The sequence below is a fragment of the Panthera tigris genome, chromosome C1 (genome assembly GCF_018350195.1).
Source record: "Panthera tigris isolate Pti1 chromosome C1, P.tigris_Pti1_mat1.1, whole genome shotgun sequence".
NCBI lineage: Eukaryota > Metazoa > Chordata > Mammalia > Carnivora > Felidae > Panthera > Panthera tigris.
Genome location: NC_056667.1, coordinates 105,891,364 through 105,913,995, shown reverse-complemented (window position 1 = coordinate 105,913,995; position 22,632 = coordinate 105,891,364). Strand labels below are relative to the sequence as shown.

Genomic DNA, 22,632 nt, shown 5'->3' with positions numbered 1-22,632 from the left:
ACACACTCTACTGACTAAGCTAGCCAGTGCCCCTGAAGACACTTATTTCATTTGAGATTCAACCAAAAATCTCTCTAATCTCCAAGCTAAAGTTTCTGACTTTTTGAGGTGTTATAAATTAATCTTGTAAAAGCCGGTCACAATTCTCCAAGGAGTTAAAACTACAGGCCTAGATTTCTGATTCTGGAGTCCAAAGCTGCACCTGTAACATCTTGTAGCACATTCCATTACAGAGTTGTATGATATGTTGGCTGCTTGTTATATGCCAAGCATTCTGCTGGAGATTATACTTGGATTAACTCATTTAATCTTCATAATAACCTTGGGGTAGGTACTGTTATTATCCATTTTTCAGAGATGAGACAATTAGAACATAATAAGTAAGGTAACTGACTTGCCCAAGGACATACAGGAAGTAAGGCTGGGACTAGATTTTAATCCCTGGCAGTAAAACTCCAAGACTTCTATTCCTGGCAATGTGGAATACTGCATCCCTACACAACTCAGGAGTTGGGTCAGGAATAAAGATTGTCTACAATCATTGTCTGGCCTTTAGGACTCAGAGGCTCTTGAACTCACTGACATGTCCTATGGGCCCATGAGTTCAAATGAGTAGACTGCAAAAATATCCAAATTAAACAATCAATGGTGAATGCTGTGACTTACTGGTTCTCTGCCTTAGCCTCATACTTTCCACATATTCTTTTGGAAACATAACAGGTCACTTGCCAATAACCAAATAATCCTTTACTGTTATGGCAAAATTCAATACCCACTCTGGTTAAAAACTCTCAGCAAACTATGAAGAGAACAGACTTGCATACTTACATAAGCAAAACACATGTACAAAAATGTACATAGATAGTATCACCATTTATAATAGTCAAAAACTGGAAACTACCCAAATATCCAAGTGTAGAAAAAATATGTAATTTGTAATGCATTCATATAATGCAATAAAGTAGAACAATGAAAATTAATAACCATGGCTATGTACAAAAATAGGCAAAATTAATCTACAGTGTTAGAAGTTAGCATAACAGTCTTCTGGGGAGTCAGGAGTACCTGGAAGGGGATACAATTGTGGGCTTTCTGGGGGTGCTGGTAATGTTCTGTTTCTTTATTTTTAATTTAAAAAAATTTTTTAAACATTTATTTTTGAGAGAGAGAGAGTGAGCACGAGTTGGGGAGGGGAGGGAGAGAGACACAGAATCTGAAGCAGGCTTCAGGCTCTGAGCTGTCAGCACAGAGCCCTATGTGGGGCTTGAACTCACGGAGCGCGAGATCATGACCTGAGCTGAAGTCCAACGCTTAACCAATTGAGCCACCCAGAGACCCTGGTAGTGTTCTGTTTCTTAATCTGGGTGTTGGTTACATGGAGAGTTCACTTTGAGAAAACTCATCAATTTATACACTTGCTGATTTGTGTATCTTTGTGTATATATATTATGCTTCAATAAAAGGCTCACGGAAAAAAATAGGAGATTAGGATGCAGAAAGCATGTGAAGAAGTAGAATCCCTTGCTCATCTTCCCTGCTCTTCCTATCCCTCCCACCAAAGGTAACTTGTATTCCTCCCCTATGCTTCCCTCTCCTAGACATCCGCTAGTCATTTGAGAACTCCCTGATAATTACTTTCTAATTCTGCCTTCAATCCCACATGGCAAGATTAGATTTCAGTGCCCTGAATGCTGAGAACCTCAAGATGCCAAAAGGTTTGAAGCACAAAATTATCATGAAATAATCTTAGGAGTGAGGGAGAACACTCTAGGATGGTGGGAAAGCTTAAAGGGAGACAAAAAGCACCTGGGAATTAAGTTTGGGGACGCTGACCTCTGAGGGTCTTGATAGAGAAGGAGAGAAATAACCAGAGACTGAAATCAGAAAGAAAGGAAGATTAGCGCTCACGGAGCAGAGCTGCAGGTGCAGGCTAGAGCGGGACTCAGAGCGGCCAGGGCCTACAGACACACATTCTCCTGCTAAAAAGTTCCTACACACAGGCCCACAAAACCCCAGCCAGGTACTTAACTGTGTCCCCCCAAATGAAGTCTCGCTGACTGCATATAATGTGACTTTAGATAGCAGATCATCTTTCATTTGGAGGGAAGAGAACACATAACACAGGACATCTGAAGTCAGGGACAAAAAGAAGGAACAAATGCAAATTCTGAGTGGGATCCCCACCCTAATCTCATTTCTCTACTACTATTTCTCCTCACTACATTCTTGGCTCTTTTGCTATGTTTTTCCAGTAAGGGCTTCTTCATTCATTCCTCTGGAAATACAGAGGAAATCAGATTAAAAGCAAAAAGCACTAGTTGGAGGAACTCAGTCAGAAACCACAATTCCCCTGAAGCTGTGCTCCGAGAGACAGAGACCTATGGTGATTTCTGAAGTTTAGATATGGGACGGGGTAGGACTCAGATCACACTGTGCCCCCTGAGCCATTCTTCATGGGGCCTCCAGGAAAATAACCTTCAAAGGGAAAAGTCCTTGAAAAAGGCATTTACATTCTCAGATCCCCTCTTACTGGAAACACATACGAGTACCTACATTCACACAATTAAAACAGCGAACATTAGGTTGGCAACTAAACTCTGATAATTATAGAATAATATCTATGAGTTTTAATATAACTAAAACGTTAGGTAATGTGCCAGATAACTGACATGATTAGTTTATTTAATACTTTCAACAGCCCTTTAAAACAGGCACTTTATCCTCATATTAATGATGAGGAAACAGAGAGGCTAAGTAGCTGCCTGAGGTCACAGAGAAGTGAAGGAAAAAGCTGGGAGGCACTCAGGTGAGCCAACTCTAGAACCTTTGCAGCTGGCATGGTTCCAGGCTGGCTTGTGGCCTGGTCTACACAAGAAGGGCACCAATGTAGCGATAGGTATGTTAAGTCAACCCCATCATACAAACTTTCCTCAAAAGGCTTCTTAAGAACAGGAACTGCAGGGGCGCCTGGGTGGCTCAGTCGGTTAAGCGTCCGACTTCAACTCAGGTCACGATCTCATAGTCCGTGAGTTTGAGCCCCGCGTCGGGCTCTGGGCTGATGGCTCAGAGCCGGGAGCCTGCTTCCGATTCTGTGTCTCCCTCTCTCTCTGCCCCTCCCCCATTCATGCTCTGTCTCTCTCTGTCTCAAAAATAAATAAACGTTAAAAAAAAAAATTTTAAAAAAAGAACAGGAACTGCATAAGGGAAATTAAAATATTCAATAAAACATAGCCACACTATATACAAATTATGTGTAATTCAGCAAAAATTATTTTGGGTGACAGAAATATACTGTGCATGAGCACTAATAGGTCCAAGAGAGAAAGGATGAGAAAAAAGTGGGAGCAGAGCTGGGTTCCAGGGAATGTGAATCAAACATTTTGAACAAAGGGAGGAAGCAAAGACCATCCCAACTCCCTTGAGGTGTACCCCAGGAGGGAAGGGAATTCACCCTCAAGCAGTCAAGAGTCAAAGGCCCTGGGTCCCACACCATTGCCCTGGTATGCTTCCCGCCACAGAGCCCACCACTAAAAATGTCAGCTCCTGACTCAAGAGATTTTTCCCAGGTTGCTTAGGATACCCTAAAATAGAGAAGACCCCCTAAAATAGAGAGGAATCCCTAGGAAATGACAGGACACTGTGCAAGCAGCTCACTACAAAGAGAGGCTGATAAGAGAATTAGAAAATGCTGTGGAGAGACTGAGCCAGGCTTCCCCCCAACAAGACCTGCACTCCTTAAGGAATTGACAGCCTCAGCCCAAACATGCACTGTTGTTGACGTGAGGCCATCCTTGAAGGACTTCCAGAACCCCACCTCAGTGAGTACTCTGGCTGTAGAGCGATTCACAGCTCGGGATACTTTAGGATACTATTGTCATTATCTCCTGAATACTCTCCTCCAAGCTATATGTGGGCTGGAAAAAAACAAATCCTATGCTGGTGAGTCTGCACAATCCTCCTCTCTCCACCTATTTCAGGCCTCCTGACTAATCCTATCAAACCTGGGGGAGAACAGCGTGGCAAAGACAGAGTCCTAGCAAAGCCAGATCAATGATGTCCACGATCAGGATGAAGGATAAGAAAATGGTAAACTACCAAGAGGCAAGCAAGAGGTCACCAGAAAACCATGATTCCAAGTGTGAAGATTCTTACAAGGAAAGATAGGCTGGGGGTGGGGGGGGGGGGGGGGGAAGGGGGAGGGTGGCAATGAAAGCAGAACAAAATGAAAGGACACCCCCTACACACCCCCAGTCACCTCAGACAACAGGGTACACCCACAGGATGGAATACTAACCAGCGTAAAAAGAAATGAAGACATTCCTTATGTGCCAGTACAATTTCCAAAAGGTATTATCAAGTGAGAAAAGTTAAGTTCCAGGAACGTATATATGCCATCACTTACAGGGGGAAATGGAAAAATATTTACATGCAAGTATTTGCTTGGATGTACACAGACTATGTCTGGAAAGTTACAGATAAAATAGTATCACTGATTGCCTCTAGGTAAGTAAAACTCAGCAGTGACAGGCAGGGGTAGGAATGAAATTCATCTTTGTATATCCTTTTATGCCTTTTATACATATTATCTATTCAAAAAATTTTAGCTTAATTTAATTCAAAAATATTTCAAGACCTGTTTCACTCTATGAGGTACTCCAAATGAGACCTTTCTCATGTGGCCTTCCTTACCTACACATTTCCCGTATTCTTTCCCACACCATCAACTAGCTACACTGGGCTACCAATAGTTACCAACACTGTGAGAATCACTGCCCTTCTCAGGATGCTCCCCCTGCCTAGAATGCATGATCAACAGGTAATTATTGAGTACTTCTACATGTCCAGCATTCTGCAAAGCACTGAGAATACAGTGAGGAATGGAAGAATCTAGCAAGCAAGGGTCTGCTTCTGCAGCACCTCTTGGGAGACATTCCATGATCTTTCTGAGAAGAACAAGTTACTCCCTCATCTGTCATTACACAGCAATTTGGAAACACTTGGATTAGAATCATTACCTCATATTCCAGGCGGTTGCTGCATGTCTACACCCTGCATTAGATTATGAACCACTTGAGGGCAGATGCCATGTCTTCTTTGTACTTATAACCCAATGACTAGTTCGGTGCCCTACATGAGGTAGGCCCTCAAAAAATGCTTGTGAATGAAATGATGACCTCAGGATACTGAGATTCTTCTTTTGAACTTCCCTCAATTACACAGAACTATATTTATCCTTCCAGAACATGGCTCCACATGGGGTTTATGGGGGAGGCAGGAGAGTCCTTCATGAGGTCTAGCTCTTCTTTGTGCTCTTCCCACCTGCCTCAATAGCCACAAGGAGGTGTCTGATACTTAGCTATAGAGACATCCTCCCAAAGTACTCACCTTCCAGTCTTTCCAACCATTTCTGGTAAGAATGTCTCCTTCCATGTCTCAAGTGATGCAGCAGTGAATAAAAAGATTGAATGTGTTGAGTATTTTACCAACTTATAAACTCTCCTTGCCCTAACTGGCTCACTTTCACCTCTAAGAGCAGAGCATCACCTAGCAAATCAATTGTAGTGAACACAGAGGGCAAGAACACCAGAGACAAATTGCAAAATGTGTGTGGGGTCAGCCTGACCATCATCCTGCCCAGACTAAGACAGTCCTGACCAGGGTTATTTTTTAACAGACACTGCAGCCAATAGTCCTGATGGGTGTGCAGGACTATTGGCTTCAGCTGTGGAATACAGTAAAGTATTTCACCTGGAATACCAACTTCAAAATCACTCCTCCTTAAGTGGTAACAAATACCTCCTTCTGGAAACCACTCAACAAAAACTGCAACTCCTCTTCAGCCCTACAATTATGGTTACACATCTCAAAGGGCATTTCCCATGACCAACCATGACTGGCCCACATCAGCATCAGAGAGACCTTACAGAAACAGAATGGATATTACTTTTCCAGCTCATCGAGCAGGAAGACTACAGAATTGCTAATGGGACAACCGTCTGAAATTATATAAATTATTATTTGTCACTGATCTCTGCCTTTGGAGTTTGGTCACTTTCACCCCTTACTAAATCTTGGCTTCACTGTGCAAGTCAACATGACTAAGAAACACCTGTGCCACTCTGGTCACAATGGGAAGAGAAAAAGTTCTCAGTGGGGACAGGGTTCATTATTCCAGGATTCAGTCTTTTAAACATCTAAGTAAAGGGGCACCTGGGTGGCTCAGTCGATTAAGCATCCGACTCTTGATTTTTGACTCAGGTCAGAATCTCATGGTTTGTGAGTTCCAGCCATGCACGCTGCATTGATTGTGGAGAGCCTGCTTAAGATTCTGTCTCCTTCTCTCTGCCCCTCCCCCACTCACAATCTCTATCTCTCTGTCTGTCTCTCACACACACAGTCTCATACATATTTCTGCTAAAATACATATTTTCTATCTTGTGCTTACATTGCTATTTTATTCCCAAATTCAGCTTTTAACATCTACCACTATTCAAATGACCTCTATTAAAGCTTCACACCATTTCATTCCGGCATATACAATCTTCATGCATCTTGAATCTTACATACATGTTTGCCATCTATTCACAGTGTTGTTCAAGTCACTGTTTAAAATGGTGACCTCCACACAATCAAGGAAATAGCACCTCAGGATGCTAGCTAACCACACTGCAAACTGTTAGCAACCCGTGAATCATCAAGATTCAGAAGCCCATCCATTGTCAGCACAGATGCTGACAAGGATTGCTGTTCTTGAGCAAATATATATCAAGGATCTGTTAGGTCAATATGGAAGACACAAGACAGTTCAAGGGATGATAGATGTACACGAAGAAACAGCCTCCTCTGAAATTTCTTTTACACAGGACTAATGTCAACCTAAATCTGGAAGTTGCTAACACAAGGGGAAATGAATACTTGAAAACGCTGGGAAATAAACAGTAGAGAAAGAAAGGTGGATATACAGTGAATCAGAATATGATTATGAATAAATCAGACCATCTCATGAAAGATGGCTCCTCCTGAGCATGGCTCTTTAGCTGCTTGCTAAAGTCACTCTCTTCACCTTCGGCATCCTGCCATCAACTTTGGTCCATATCTTACTCACATCTTTGGTAAACTAGGTAAGAGGGAATCCATCCAACTATTCCTACTCAGTATAAACCAAGGTAGAAATCTAGAAATGTGCTCTAAGGCATAACATCAATACATGCTTTGATTATTTTTGTTACTCTGTTGTCATTAGAGCCTGTATGGAGAGGAAATTGGGGACAGAGATGTGCCTTCTCTGAGATAGCTCTACACTCACTTTGCATTGCTGCATTATACAGCCCTAAGACATGGCAGGCCAAAAGAGATTCAGCATTGTCGATTTTCAGAGAGTTTTATGCAAATATCATATAGCTCTTACTGTGGAACAGATGAGTCATACTGCCTCCTGCGCTATTGAATCTAAAGATGTAGGAAATTCTGTGTCCTTCTACTCCTTTTGGCTATATGATAATTTAGACAAGTCTTCATTGAGGTAGATCTAAGGAGAGGTGATCTAAGGAGACCAATTCCATGATTCTCTATTATCTAGATAAGCAATGACTAAATTCTAATCCAATGATTCATCTAATTCTAATTTAGTGATTACATTTATTCAGGTAATATGTATTGAGTTCTAGCATTAAATAAGTACTTTGATACATGCTAGAGACACAAAGATGAAAAAGCTGTGGAGATAGAGAAAAAAATAAATTTCCTTCAAAATGATAACTCATAACATGAGATAATCCCATAAATGGCAACTACAATTTAGTATATTACCTCCTATATGTAGAACAATATGCTAAGCATGCAAAGGAAACAATGTAAACAATGTGCTAAGGAATAATGAAGAAGACTCTACATAGATAAAAATATTCATTTGTTCATACAACAGATATTAATAAGTGCCTACCTGTTATAAGCCAGGCTCTATTCTAGCTTCTGAGTTTATAGTAGAGAACGAGACAGACAAAATCACTCTCTCAGACAGCTTATACATTTTGTAGGGGGAGACAGACACTAAACAAATTTCAAACGGTAATAAATACTATAGTAAAATAAAGGTGTCAGGGTGTCTAGGTAGGAAGGAAAGTTACTTGTATTAGGCATCATCTGAGCAGAGAACAGAATTACAAACAGAAGTCAGCAATGCAGGGGCACCTGGGTGGCTTAGTCAGTTGAGTGTCCAACTTTGGCTCAGGTCATGATCTCACAGCTCGTGAGTTTGAGCCCTGCTTCAGGCTCTATGCTGACAGCTCGGAGCCTGGAGCCTGCTTCAGATTCTGTGTCTCCCTCTCTCTGTGCCTCCCCTGCTCATGCACTCTCTCTCTCTCTTTCTGTCTCTCTCTCTAAGATAAATAAACATTAAAAAATTAAAAAAAAAAAGAAGTCAGCAATGCAGAAAACAAAGAACCAACAATCAAATCAAAGGGCAAGGTCCTTGCCCTTTTACAGGCTGAAAAATCTTTTGAGCTGAGAAGTGAGTATGTCTAAAGCATGATCAACAAGGGGGATAAAGGTACAAAATACAATGAAAAAGGTTGATGAGGATCAAATCACAAAGAGAATAATAGCAAGGAGTTTGTCTACTATTCTAAGTACAATGGAAAGTTCTTGGAGAGTTTTAAGCAAGAAAGTAACACTCTTGATTTGCACATTTAAAATTTCTTTTAAGCTGATTTAAAAGGCTGATTGCTATGTGGACACAGACTGTGAGACAAAGCAAGAGGAAAGAGGGAGACTAACTGCAATAGTCTTGACACTCAGGGTCTCATGAAAGTCAGGAGACTTTGTGGGGAGTCTGATTCTGTGGACCATCAAGATCAAGTATAAGAGGAAGACAAAGATCTTTCCATAAACACACAGGACACAGCTCTAGAGACTCAGCCCGGACACAGATGATCATCATCTGGGTACAGGGCAAGCAGACATCAAAGATTCAGTTTTGTGTATCCCATCAGGTCAGGGAGAGTGAAGGACAAGCAGAAGATTCAGGGACAGCATCAGCACTAACTCATGGATGGTCCGGATACAGACATTTGAAATATGTGTCCAGCACAGAGGAAGACAAGGAGATAGGACCATACAGTCTGAATTGCAATGGGGTCAGAGAGCCACTCATGGACAGTCAGGATTCAACCCAACAAGAAGGCAAGCCTCCCACTAGGAGCAGGCAGGAAAATATAATAGATATTCAGGATCTCATCATGACCAGACACCCACTAATGGAGTTTGGGTCTACCCATGAGGAATTTAGGTCTGGCACAACAGAAGACATGTGTCAAGCCACCAACAATCAGAAAATAGATCCAGACATGCAAGTCAGCTTACAGACAAATTTCATCTACACAGCCTTATCCTAGTAAAAATAGATAGTGTAGATATAGTTATTGTCAGTTTAAAGGTAGTGACAAAGACTCAAATAGAGAGTCAATATCAACCTATGGACAGTATGAGGAGGGCCATGGACAACTGGAACTCAATAAGATAAGCCAAAAAGGACCCATCCATGAATATTCTGAAGACAATGCAAGAAATTCAGGGTCTAGTCATAAATGGACAACGTCAACCCATAAGTAGTCAGAATCCAGGAAGTTCTCTAGAGGAACAAATCAGTCATAATTATAATCAGGCAAGAAACAGCACATTTAGAAGCCAAACAAGTCAAACCCAAGATTAATTTTGGCCTAATAATATATACACAGTAGTGTAAATAAAAGCAAGGATTGGTTTATAGCTACAAACACATCAACTACAAAAGCACAGGATAGGACTATGGATAATATGAAAACAACAGAACTCAGCCTTGATTCCAGTCCACTGAAATCTGGGAATAGAAGTACAAACAAGCTTAGTCTTGAACAGTCAGGGTATACCTCTGATCATTCAAGGTCTGGAGCAAAGATTTAACTTTGGATACTCAAGGATAAGCTATAAATTTAATTTGACACTAATGGTCAGTGTAGATCTAACATAGGTGGAAGACCACCAACTACTTAGAGCCAGTCCCCTGAATGACACATAATCCTGTCATTTTTTTAATCTACATCTACTTCCCCTCATGGTCCATCATACATTTCCACTAGAAAACAAGCACCCAGCAATGGACATTCTAGTGACTGTGAAATTCAGTCAGGATATTCAAATAGAAAGCACTTATCAACTAGTGGACAGATGACTTCTGGCCATAAAGGACCAGGACTCAACTCGATGACACTGGAAGATAGAAACATAGTAATACCCACTTAAGTGAGCTATATCCACAATCAGCTCAATTCTAGTAAATAGAAAGCAGCATCATAATGTCCAGTTCTCCAGGTGATCTTGGTATGAACAGAGGGCAATCAAGTTCACAAAAGCAGAGCTCGGGTCTCCAGTTCTTACCTATCTGGTAACAGCAAAGGCCCAAAAAGAATAGGAGAGTAGAACTATTACTAGTCATTTAGTACCAAAACCAAGGGGCTTAATGTAAGGCATAGACAGGAATCTTACCATAGTCAGCTGAGGGACAGTGGAAGGTACAGACAGGATGAGGATATTTATCAAAATGGCAGCTCTGAGACAACAGGTAACAATGAAAGCAAGCAAAAAAACAAGGTGTTACTATATTTTGTACCAACACTCTACCCTATAAATAGAACAAAGGGAACATTATCTTAAGCAAGACACCAGCAGAAGAGGAACTAAGCAAAGACATGAAAAGAAAAATATAAAGTACAGGAATTTATTGTAAAAACTCCTTTTTGAGGACAGAGTTATGTCTCTCCCCTTTTCTTTAAAAATGTAAATTATTTGGGGCACCCGGGTGGCTCAGTCAGTTAAGTGGCCAACTCTTGATTTAGGCTCAGGTAATGATCTCGTGGGTTTGTGAATTCAAGCCCTGTATTAGGATCCACACTGGCAGTGTGGAGCCTGCTTGGGAGTCTCTCTCTCTCTCTCTCTCTCTCTCTCTCTCTCTCCCTCTCCCTGCCTCTCTCTCTCTGCTTCTCTCTCTATCTCTCTCTCTCTCTCTCTCTCTCAATAAATAAACTTTAAAAAATCCTTTAAAAATGTAAATCTACTTTAATCCTTCTTAATATTAACCTTCTTTTGAAGGATAATGTGTATGTCTTCTTCAGCATGTTAGCAGTATAAGTTTAAATTTTAATAATATTATAAAAAATTTTGTTACGTGGAGTTCATTAGAGTGTTAAGTGTGAGAGTTCAAGTTCTAACATTTCTGCAAATTTCTATATTATACATGATCCTTTAAGGAGATGTATTAGGTGTTACAGCATCATCACATCACTGTGACTGCAATTCCTTTGAGTTTACAGATCGAACTTCCAAGCTTCTGGTTTCAGACTATGCAAATGCAAAAAAAATAGCCAATAAAAATTTATGAACAATATATCTTGCCTCTTTCATGCTCCACTACTCTACTTAATAAGTGGGAAGGCTGGAAACTGACCCAAACATGCAGAGAAATTAATGATGGAGCTCTGGAGAGCAAAAACATTTAAGCACTGGCCAAGGAAGAGGAGCCCTCAAGAAAGACTGAAAGAGGTGCAATAATCAGATTGTAAAGTGTTGACAAGTAAATGAAAGGTGAGGGACAGGGAGCGCTATGGAGTTAGGCTATGAAGAGGTAGAAAGATCTGATGGGAATAAATTAGATGAGAAATCATCATCACTCCCCTCATCTCAAGCCTCCTCTTTCTCCTTGATTGCTTTTCCTAGTGCATACACCACCATATACACAGTCATCCAAGCCAGACCCCTGATTACGTCCATTCCCTTGCCTCTCACCTGATTGATCTTCCTTGTTCTACCTCAGCTCCCCACGGTCAAGCATCATCACAGCAGTGAGTCAGGTCATGTCTCTCCTCTGCTCAAACCCCTGCATAATAAATAAGCCAACCATACAGTATGTTAGGAGCATGTGCCAAACGGAGTGGTCAAGGCAGGCCTTATTAGAAGGCAACACTTGAGCAAGCACTTGAAGGAAATAAAGGATAAAACCAAGTGGATATTCGGGGTGAAAGCATTCCTAATGGCAATCCTAAGGAAAGAGAATGCCTGGGAGGTTTTAGAGAATAGCAAGGAAGCAGTATGGCTTCATCAGAGTCCATGAGGAAAGAGCGCTGGAGGAAAGTCAGAGAAGAAAAAGGGGCCTGATCAGTGTCATACTCATCACATTCACACTAAAGTATGCCTCCCTCTTGAAAAAGAGAGAGGGACAGAGAGAGAAACCAGGAAATAGGTGATGAATGCAAGCATGCAAAGCACTGTGCTTGGCATAAAGGGGACCGTAATTTTCTTTCTTCTGCCAAAATGTGGAGGCATAAAGAACAGACTGATGGTTACCAGAAGGGAGGTGGACGGGGAGACAGGGGAAATAGGTGATGAGGATCAAGAGTGCACCTGTCATGAAGAGCAGAGGGTGTTGTACAGAAGTGTTGAATCACTATATTGTACGCCTGAAACTAATATAACACTGTTCACTAACTTGAATTTGAGTAAAAATTTTAAAAAATATATCCTTCCCTCTCCCTCTGTCTGTCTGTCTCTCACACTCACTCACACACACACTCTCTCTCTCTCTCTCTCTCTCTCTCTCTCTCTCACACACACACACACACACACACACACACGCATGCACACACAGGCAAAGGCTCTGGATCTGACTCCCAACACCCAAGGGCTCTCTATCTATGTCTTGGCTCTTCCCTTCCCATACCTGAAGCTCAGATGTACCCCCATCCCCAATGTCCCCCATGCTAGCAGGTGTTTTGTGTCACCTACATGTAACACTTGGAGGGTCCCCAAGGAGCACTTTCCATCACTCTCCCCCATCTGCCTACTATGATCAACCAAGCCTGCATGCAGAAAGCCTCAGGTAGGCAGCAACAAGGGATACAGGCTATGAATGGTCATGCCAATAAAAGCATCAGACAGAAAGTTAAGGAGATGAACACACACTAGAGAAAGGTATTGACAGAATAAATAAGGGGGTGCAAGTAAGAATGAGCTCTGGATTCCCAGCATCTGGAGCATCTTCTGGAACTTGGAGGAGAAAAGGGAAAATACCAACAGGAGAGAGAAACAGCTGAAAAGGAAGACCAATACTCAAGCAGGCTATGTTCCAGGGCCTGGGGCTGGAGCTGTAAGATGGATCACTGTGCCGGCCCCACTCCCTAGAGAATAGATGCTAAGCTATAAGATTATATCACATTTATTTTTGACTTTTTGAGATAAGAGGGAAATGACTTTTGTACCTAGAAAGAACACCTATTGACAAGTATTAATTTATAGCCAACTTCTTTTGACTCCCCTTAACGCAAAGTCATGAGCATCAGTATTCTCTGCTTGTTATGTCCCTGGTTTTTGCATAGTCTCCTCCTTCATAAACACTAAGCTATTGAGAATCACCAGGAATTGCATAGAGGATGTGATGGGAGAGGAAAGAAAGGGCAGGCAGGAAAAGACCTTCTGCAGAACTTTCCTAAGACCCAGCAGATGGTGCTATAAGAACACTGCCTTAGGGACAAGGGCAGCGCAAGTGCACTGGGATGGGAAGAGAACTCCACCTGCTGATCTTCACCAGTTTTATCTGTTTGTTGGTGGGTTGGTTGTTGTGGGTTTGTTTGTTTGTTGGTTGGTTGGTTGGTTTTAGGTCAAACACTCCGTTCCTCAGGAGATGCCTCCAAACCCTTCCTTTTCTAAGACACAAATAGTCCCCTACTCCCTGGCTATTCCTAGGAAGAAGCAGATTTGAGTTTGAATCCTGTCTTCTCCACTTAATAGCTAAGTGACTTAAAACAAGTTATATATTTTCTCTGAGCCTGTTTTATCATCTGCAAAATGGAGGTAATAATACCTACATCATATACTTGTTGTGGGGATTAATAAAATGATGAATGTAAGTATGCAAAGCACTGTGCTTGGTATAAAGGGGACCATAATTCTCTTTCTTCTGCCAAAATGTGGAGGTACTGAAAAACCTAAAACGTGACACATACCATAAGAAACCTCTTCTCCTGAACCCTGTCATCTCCAAAGGGAAAACCATGAACCAAATTCATGAGAGGAAATCTTCATGCCCACCCTTTCACTGTGGAGCACATGCTCTGGTAAAATCATGACTCTCTGTGTGGGAAAGGATGTTTGTGATAACCTAGTCCAACTCTTACATTAGTAATGCTCAAAAGGGAGCAAAGAGGCCAAAATGCACATTCAATATGCCTCTTGTTTTCATCACACGAACCAGGAAATAAAGCTCAACATAACTCTGGTTGGTGATGTCGGAGGGTATTCAGAAAATATAGCCCCAAAAGGACTAAAACTGCTTATATGATACATGACAATTCCTTTAATGCCCCTAGCAATGAATTAAGTTACATTGCAAAAAGCTCATTGCACTTTTAGTCAATGCAGATGTTAAAAATTTCTTCCTTACATCAACTCAAAAGGTACCTCCCTTTTATTAGCACCCAGCGGTACCCTGTTCTGGTCCCTTTCCCTACCACCACACACGCTGACATTCACAAACAGACATGCACACTTTTCTCACTCAAGGGAACTCGTGGTTCTGATGTCCCACCTTTCCCAGCCCTCTTCTTCACTCTGAGACTCCTCTCCTGGGGAATCTTCCTGACAAACAAATATAAACGAGGGTCAGGAATGCCATAGGCAGTGTGTCACCAACTTTTTGTATGGGCCACAAGCTAAAAACGTTTTCTACATTTTTAAGTGGCTGGAAAAAATTGTGACCTGTGAAATTATGAAATTTAAATCGTCAATAAGTCAGTGTCAATAAATAAGTTTTACTAAACACAGGCATGCTCATTCATTTAAATATCATCTGTGGATGCTTTCATACTATCAGAGCACAGCTGGGTAGCTGCAAAAGACTGTCTGGCCCACACAGCCTAAAATATATACTATCTGGCTCTTTACGGGAAAAGTTTGCTGACCCCTCATTTAGGAGAACACTGGCACTGAGAGCATGATTCACCTCTCCACCAGACTAATCCACCTGGATTAGTCTCCACCAGCAACCCCCTCGTCCCTCTGTGGCAAACACTGGCTCCTGCAGAAAATTAGTCTTCACTCAGCAAACTCCACCTCCCCTGCACGCCCACAGTCTTAGTCACACCTGCAAAAGGCTCACTCCTCTGATGGAATCATGACAACGTGGCCCAAATCAGGCATCCAGAAGAAACACGGCCACAGCATGGATCCTGACCGTGCAGCCCTCTGGGTAGCTCCTAGAAGAAAACACAGAGCATCATAATGGTTGAATTTGGAATCACGTAATTTATCATTTACCAACAGTTGCTACCACTCCTTCCCAAATCCTGATGATTGTATTGCACAAGTTTTAAGTCCATGTGACTTCACCCAGCTTCAGTGACATCCATGTTATACGCATAGTTCAGAAAGGATGAAATGCAGAGTAAGGTCGCAGGGATAAGCAGAAAGCATGTGTTGATTCCCAATCCTAGGACTCAGTTTGAATTTTTTTTAATGTTTATTTATTTTTGAGACAATATGAGAGACAGAGTGCAAACAGCAGAGGGGCAGACAGAGGGAGACATAGAATCTGAAGTGGGGTCCAGGCTCTGAGCTGTCAGCCCAGAGCTGGATGTGGGGCTCGAACTCATGAACCGTGAGATCATGACCTGCGCCGAAGTCAGACGCCCAACCGACTGAGCCACTCAGGCGCCCTAGGACTCAGTTTATATTTAGGTGAAATCATGTCCTCTGAGGTGAAGATAGCAAGAGAGAGGGCAGCCCCCAATCCTGTGAAAAAGTGGAAGTTGATCAATGCAGAGCACTACAGTCATGACCCTCACTCCTCTTTCAATTCAATTCGACAAACATTTATTGGGGACTTCTTTGTGCCAAGAAATGTGCTGAGTCTCCAGGTGACACAGGTGATAATAATGCCCATCCTCTGATCTCAAGGAGCTCATAGTCTAGAAGTGATATAAACACATACATCAGGGTATGTGTCTGTGTGTGTACACACACATGCATACATCAGAAAGAACATACACCAAATAATTAACAGTAGCTATTTCTGAGATACCTTGCTAAAGAGCATGGATTTCTTCCTAAGGTTAACAGTAGTTAAAACGAAAGCTATATTGAGAATGGCCACTAAGGTCTGGTAAATAGGGTTAGGTAAAGAGACAAGAAGGCCTGTGCAGTCATTATTGATTCAAGAGGAATGGTTATATCATGGGTAATAATATCCTGGATGATACTCTGGTTGGAAATCCATATAAGAAAATTCAGCTCAAAATGGGAGTTTGACTGGATGATCCTTAAGGTTCCTTTGAAATATCAGGTCCCATGATTGTTGGCCATTCAGTCCATGATGTCCCTGCACACATTCCATTCACTCCAATTAAAGTCCACATAACTGGCTATCGATGCATTATGCTAGATACTTTGTTGAATACACAAAGGTCTTTCTGCATCGCCCAGAGACTCTGGCAGGTGGGGCTGATACTAGCCCAGATTTGGGAACTGCTAGTGCAATCACAGGTGAGCATGTAAGGAAGTAAGAGGGCAATCACCAGGAAGGTGGAGATGGAGGCGGAGGTGGAGCTGGGCTTATTTGTGGTGAATCAGGACATCTCAGGACAGCTCCTCCCTAAGATGGACCATTATCCCCTCTATAAAAAGGCCACTATCCCCAATTAGCAGCACCCTGTAAGCCATTCCAGTCTCCATCCGACTTGTTCCTCTGGTGAACTAGGTAAGTGAACAGGAGTACTTTGGGCCATAAATCCAGTATGTGCTCTAAGACAAAGAGGCACTGGACACCAGCCTTCTTTCTAATGTACATTGGGGACTTTGATATAATTTTAACTTTACTGAGAAGGAAAATGAAGAGATGACTGGGAATTATAGCACCTTCTTTCTTCAGGGTCATTTCCTTAAAGATCATGGGGCTTAATTATCCACTAGACAGGTTGCTCCCGGACTACTGAGATTTTTCTCTCTGCTATATAATCAGCAAAGCCTGAGGGTCAGTCCCTGTTTGGAGAATGAAAACAGAAGTGGGCCCAATAGCAGCTGCCCCCAGCTCTTTACCACCTAGGCCTGTGGTTGCTCACCTTGTCTACTTCCTCTGACCTACAAGTCTTGAGGGTCTATCTTAGTCACTGGTGTCCCTTGGGTGGAATCAGGCATGCCATGTGGATGAAGGACCTGTCCCTCCATAGTGGTGGCTGGCACCTAGAGAGGAATTGAGGAAGTAGGTGGATCGGCACGCCCAGGATTTCTATAGCTCCAGAGCAATGTTCATAAAATTATCCTTGGTAGAAGCAGGAAGCTCAGAACAGAAAGCCATTACTCCTACATTCATTCAGGAATGAAAATAAGAGATACAGATTCTGTTCCTAATTTCATCACTCTCTTGCTACATGGCTTGAACAAGTCTGTCAACTCTGGATTGGTTCTTGATTTCAACAGGATAAAATTAATCATGCCCAATTAATTCTGAACAAATACTACAAATGATTGTAACTATTTATGTATTTAAGCAAGAAAAAGGAGTAATAAGAGGTGGGTCTCTCACCTTTTTTTTTTTTTCCTTTAGGTTAAATTTACAAAAAGATGCCTAAACTCCTACACGGCATTGTCACTGTCATTGATCTTTTCTACCAATATGCCACCCAGGATGGGGAATGTGACACATTGAATAAGGCAGAACTGAAAGAACTTTTGGAAAATGAGTTTCAACAAATTCTGAAGGTAAGAACCCAGTTCAGGACTGAAAACAGCTACAATTCTCTTCTTCACTCCTTCCCACCTTTTTGTCACATCTGTCAGATTCCTACAGGACTCTCTACTTGGTGATAGAGATTAGGGTTTGGTAAAGGCTTGAAATATGATCAAAAGTTGACCCACAATTGTTTCCATTAACAGGACCAAGGGAAGTGATCCTACTGAACAGATAAAATCCATAGGTTATATAATATCCTATCTATGTGATTCTTATGGAATAAAAAAAATTAGATAGTTCTCAGAAAAAGTAGATGAAATGCATCTTCTTCCCTTTGTCTTTCTTCATCCCAGAACATCCTGACTGACCTGACTGACTGCCTATTTTTGAGATTCTGACACTATAAGGCCTCAGAGTTCAGAAAGTTAGCATCTTCCTCCTAAATCATAAAACATGGTGACCAACATCTTAAAATGTCAGCTCTGAAAATAAATATTTGGGAGCTTAGATCTAGCTCCTGATCATCAATTCATTATATCCAACTGCCTACTAAATATTTCTTATTTGGATTCCTATGGGTGTCTTAAATTCAGTACGTCAGATATGAAACTCATCATTTTCCCTCTAAACTTTCTCCTCTTCTGCCCAAGGCAGAAATCTGGTTCCATTCATAACTCATTCTCTCAGCAAGCACCTCTACCCTCCATATAATTCATCAATAGTCTCTCAAAACTGCCCATTTCTCTCCATCACTATTGCTAGTCCTTTGGCTCAGGCCACCTTCTACTCCCAATCTCAACCTTAAGTGCAAATCTAAACATTTTACGGCACAATTCAAAATCCTTCAGCTTTTAAAATAAATAAAGTCTAAAGTTCCTTCACATAACTTAAAAGGCATGATCTTATCCCTGTTTGTTTCTCTAGCAGTATCTCTTGACTATTGAGACTCAAAATTTAACAATCCATAATTTCTTCCTTGTATGAGCCATGTGTCCTCTAACCTCCAGCTCTGTTGTTCCCTCTGCCTCGAAAACTCGTGTCCCCTCTCCTTTCTTTCCTACCCCTTCATTTGTCCAAGCCCAACTAATACTTCAAAAGACATTACTTCCTCTCATTAACCTTCCTTAAACCCCCACTGGTTCCCCTCTGGTGTACTCTCTAAAACATTATCACAATACACTGTAATTTTAAGTTTGTGTGTCTGAGCCACTAAACTTTAATTTCCATTTTGGCAGAAAACAAACTTTTTCACTGCTTCATCCCCTGCAGCTAACTCAATGCTAAGCAGATAGTAGGTGCAAAAAAATCTTTGTTTTGAATGAGTTAATGAATAACTGGGCAAATAAAGAAAAGTCATATATAATTATGTTAATCATTCATATTTAACCTATTGCTCACAAAATATAATCAATTTCCTTGTTCACTAACATCTTTCAGTTGCATCCTCTTCTAGCAAATTCTCACTTCATTGCTTATTATGTATTCCTTCCTTCCTTCCTTTCTTTCTTTCTTTCTTTCTTTCTTTCTTTCTTTCTTTCTTTCTTTCTTTCTTTTGGCTCAGGATAGAACACTCCAGCCTAAAGGACTAGGTGGTTGAGCTCCACCTAAGTAAGCCAAGCGTTCACATTTCTACAGTCTTCTTTCAAATGGATTACTGGGTGTGTGTTGTCCACAGTGACATAGCTGTCCCTTGTACCTTGCTCCTATACAGAATCCAGATGATCCAGACACTGTGGATATCATCATGCAAAATCTGGATCAAGATCATGACAAGAAAGTGGATTTTACTGAGTATCTTCTGATGATATTCAAATTGGCTCAGGCTTGTAATAAAATCATCGGCCAAGATTACTGCCAAGCTTCAGGGTCAAAGCAGACAGACCACAGTCACCAGTACCAAGAGGAACAGAATGAAACAGAAGAGGAGGACAGAAGGCAAGGTCATTCAGGGTCAAGTACAGAAGAGAATAATTCCTATTCTGGGGGCTCCAGAAGAAGGATTAAACACAGGCCTGGGTCCAGCTCCAGAAGAATGGGTCATCAAGGAGGCTTATCTAGTTCAGAGCACAGGCAAAGCTCTGGGGAAAGGAGAGAGTCAAGTTCAGGCCACTTCAAGGATAGTAAGAAAAACAAGCATGGCTCTCATCAGCAAGAGAGATCTGAGAGTCATTATTCTGGTCAGAGGCAACACAGATCCAATTCAAGTGGTCAATCGGGACTTGGTAGACAACAGAAACAGGGTTCTGAATCAAGAGAGTCTTCAAGTTATGAGGGATATGGGTTTGAATCAGGCCAGTCCATAAGCAATGGCAAAACTCATTCAAGCTCCTATGAGTCCTCTACTCAGAGAAAACATAGCAGCAGCTCTAGTTATCAGTCAGGAGGGTATGGAAGACAAAAGCATGGGTCTGGCTCGGTTCAGTCCTCTGCCTCTGGTCACCATGGGTCTGGCTCAGGACAGTCTTCTAACCACAGTCACGAAGAACATGGATCTGGACAGTCTTCTAGCTATGGACAATATGGTTCTGGCTCCAGTTATTCTTCTAGGCAAAAATACCATGAATCCAACTCAGGTGGTTATCCAGGGAGTTGTGGAAGACAAAATCAAGGGTCTTGGTCAGGCCATTCCTCTAATTATGGAAAATATGGATCTGGTTCTAATCAATCTTCTAGTCAGAAATACCATGAGTCTAGCTCAGGATCCAGTTTAGGTGAGTCATCAAGCTGTGGACAACATGCATCTGGATCAGATCAGTCCTCTGGCTATGAACAACATAGATCTGGCTCAGGTCAGTCTTCTGGCTTTGGGCAACATGGGTCTGGCTTAGGTCAATCCTCTAGTTATGGACAAAATAGTTCTACTTCAGGACAGTTATCAAGCTGTGGACACTATGGATATGGCTCAGGTGAGTCTTCTAGCCATAGCCGACATAGGTCTGGTTCAGGAGAGTCTTCTAGCTATGAACGACATAGGTCTCGCCAAAGTCGATCTTCTAGCCACAGTAGACATGGGTCTGGGTCAAGAGAGTCTACTAGCTATGGACGACATAGGTCTGGCTCAAGTCGATCTTCTAGCCACAGCCAACACAGATCAGGCCAGTCTTCTGGCTATGGCCAACACAGATCTGGCTCAAGTCAGTCCTCTAGGTATGGCCATCATGGGTGTGGATCAGGTCAATCTTCTGGCTTTGGGCAACATGAGTCTAGCTCAGGAGAATCTTTTGGCACTGAGCATGGATCTGGTTTAGGTCAGTCATCAAGCTCTGGACAGCATGAATCTGGATATGGTCAATCCTCTAGCTATGGACAACATGGTTCTGCTTCTGGACAGTCATCAAGCTGTGGTCAACCCGCATCTGGATCAGGTCAGTCTTCTGGCTTTGGGCAACATGGCTATGAATCAGGTCAATCTTCTAGCTATGGTCAACACAGGTCTGGATCAGGACAGTTTTATGGCCATGGTCAACATGGTTCTGGCTCAAGTCAATCTTCTAGCTATGGACAATATGGTTCTGCTTCAGGACAGTCATCAAGCTGTGGGCAACATGCATCTGGATCAGGACAGTCTTCTAGCCATGGCCAACACAGATCTGGCTCAAGTCAGTCCTCTAGATATGGTCATCATGAGTCCAGATCAGGTCAGTCTTCTGGCTTTGGGCACCATGGGTCCGGATCAGGTCAGTCTTCTAGCCACAGCCAACATGGGTTTGGATCAGGCCAGTCTTCTGGCTTTGGGCAACACAGGTCTGGATCAGGTCAATCTTCTAGCCTTGGTCATCATGAGTCTGGATCAGGACAGTCTTCTGGCTATGGTCAGTATGGTTCTGGATCAGGTCAATCCTCTAGCTATGGACAATATGGTTCTGCTTCTGGACAGTCATCAAGATGTGGTCAACATGCATCTGGAACAGGACAGTCTTCTGGCTATGGTCAACGCAGATCTAGCTCAAGTGAGTCCTCTAGATATGGCTATCATGGGTCTGGATCAGGCCAATCTTCTGGTTTGGGGCATCATGGGTCTAGATCAGGTCAGTCTTCTAGCTTTGGGCAACATGAATATAGCTCAGGAGAGTCTTCTGGCACTGAGCATGGATCTGGCTTAGGTCAGTCATCAAGCTCTGCACAGCATGAATCTGGATATGGTCAATCCTCTAGCTATGGACAACATGGTTTTGCTTCTGGACAGTCATCAAGCTGTGGTCAACACGCATCTGGATCAGGTCAGTCTTCTGGCTTTGGGCAACATGGGTCCAGAACTGGTCAGTCTTCTAGCTATGGCCAGCATGGGTCTGGATCAGGTCAGTCTTCTGGCTTTGGGCAACATGGCTATGAATCAGGTCAATCTTCTAGCTATGGCCAGCATGGGTCTGGATCAGGTCAGTCTTCTGGCTTTGGGCAACACGGCTATGAATCAGGTCAATCTTCTAGCTATGGTCAACACAGGTCTGGATCAGGACAGTTTTATGGCCATGGTCAACATGGTTCTGGCTCAAGTCAATCCTCTAGCTATGGACAATATGGTTCTGCTTCAGGACAGTCATCAAGCTGCGGGCAACATGCATCTGGATCAGGACAGTCTTCTAGCCATGGCCAACATAGATCTGGCTCAGGTCAGTCCTCTCAATATGGTTACCATGAGTCTGGGTCAGGGCAGTCTTCTGGCTTTGGGCAATATGGGTCTGGATCTAGTCAGTCGTCTAGCTATGGCCAGAATGGGTCTGGATCAGGTCAGTCTTTTGGCTCTGGACAACATTGGTCTGGATCAGGTCAATCTTCTAGCTGTAGACGACACAGATCTAGCTCAGGTCAATGTTCTAGTTCTGAACAATATGGGTCTGGCCCATGTCACTCATCTAGCTCTGAGCAGTGTGGTTCTAGGTCTG

At 42.4% G+C, this 22,632-nt stretch overlaps 1 protein-coding gene across 1 annotated transcript in view; it reads left to right on the top strand.

The window, feature by feature from the left end:
* Window positions 1-17,640: 17,640 nt before the first annotated feature.
* Window positions 17,641-22,632, top strand: part of LOC102970445 (hornerin-like) — a 34,418-nt gene continuing 29,426 nt past the window's right edge. The window contains exons 1-2 of the mRNA XM_042993875.1: window positions 17,641-17,778; window positions 19,461-22,632. Coding sequence (XP_042849809.1) covers window positions 17,641-17,778; window positions 19,461-22,632 — 3,310 coding nt within the window. The remainder of the gene's footprint in view (window positions 17,779-19,460) is intronic.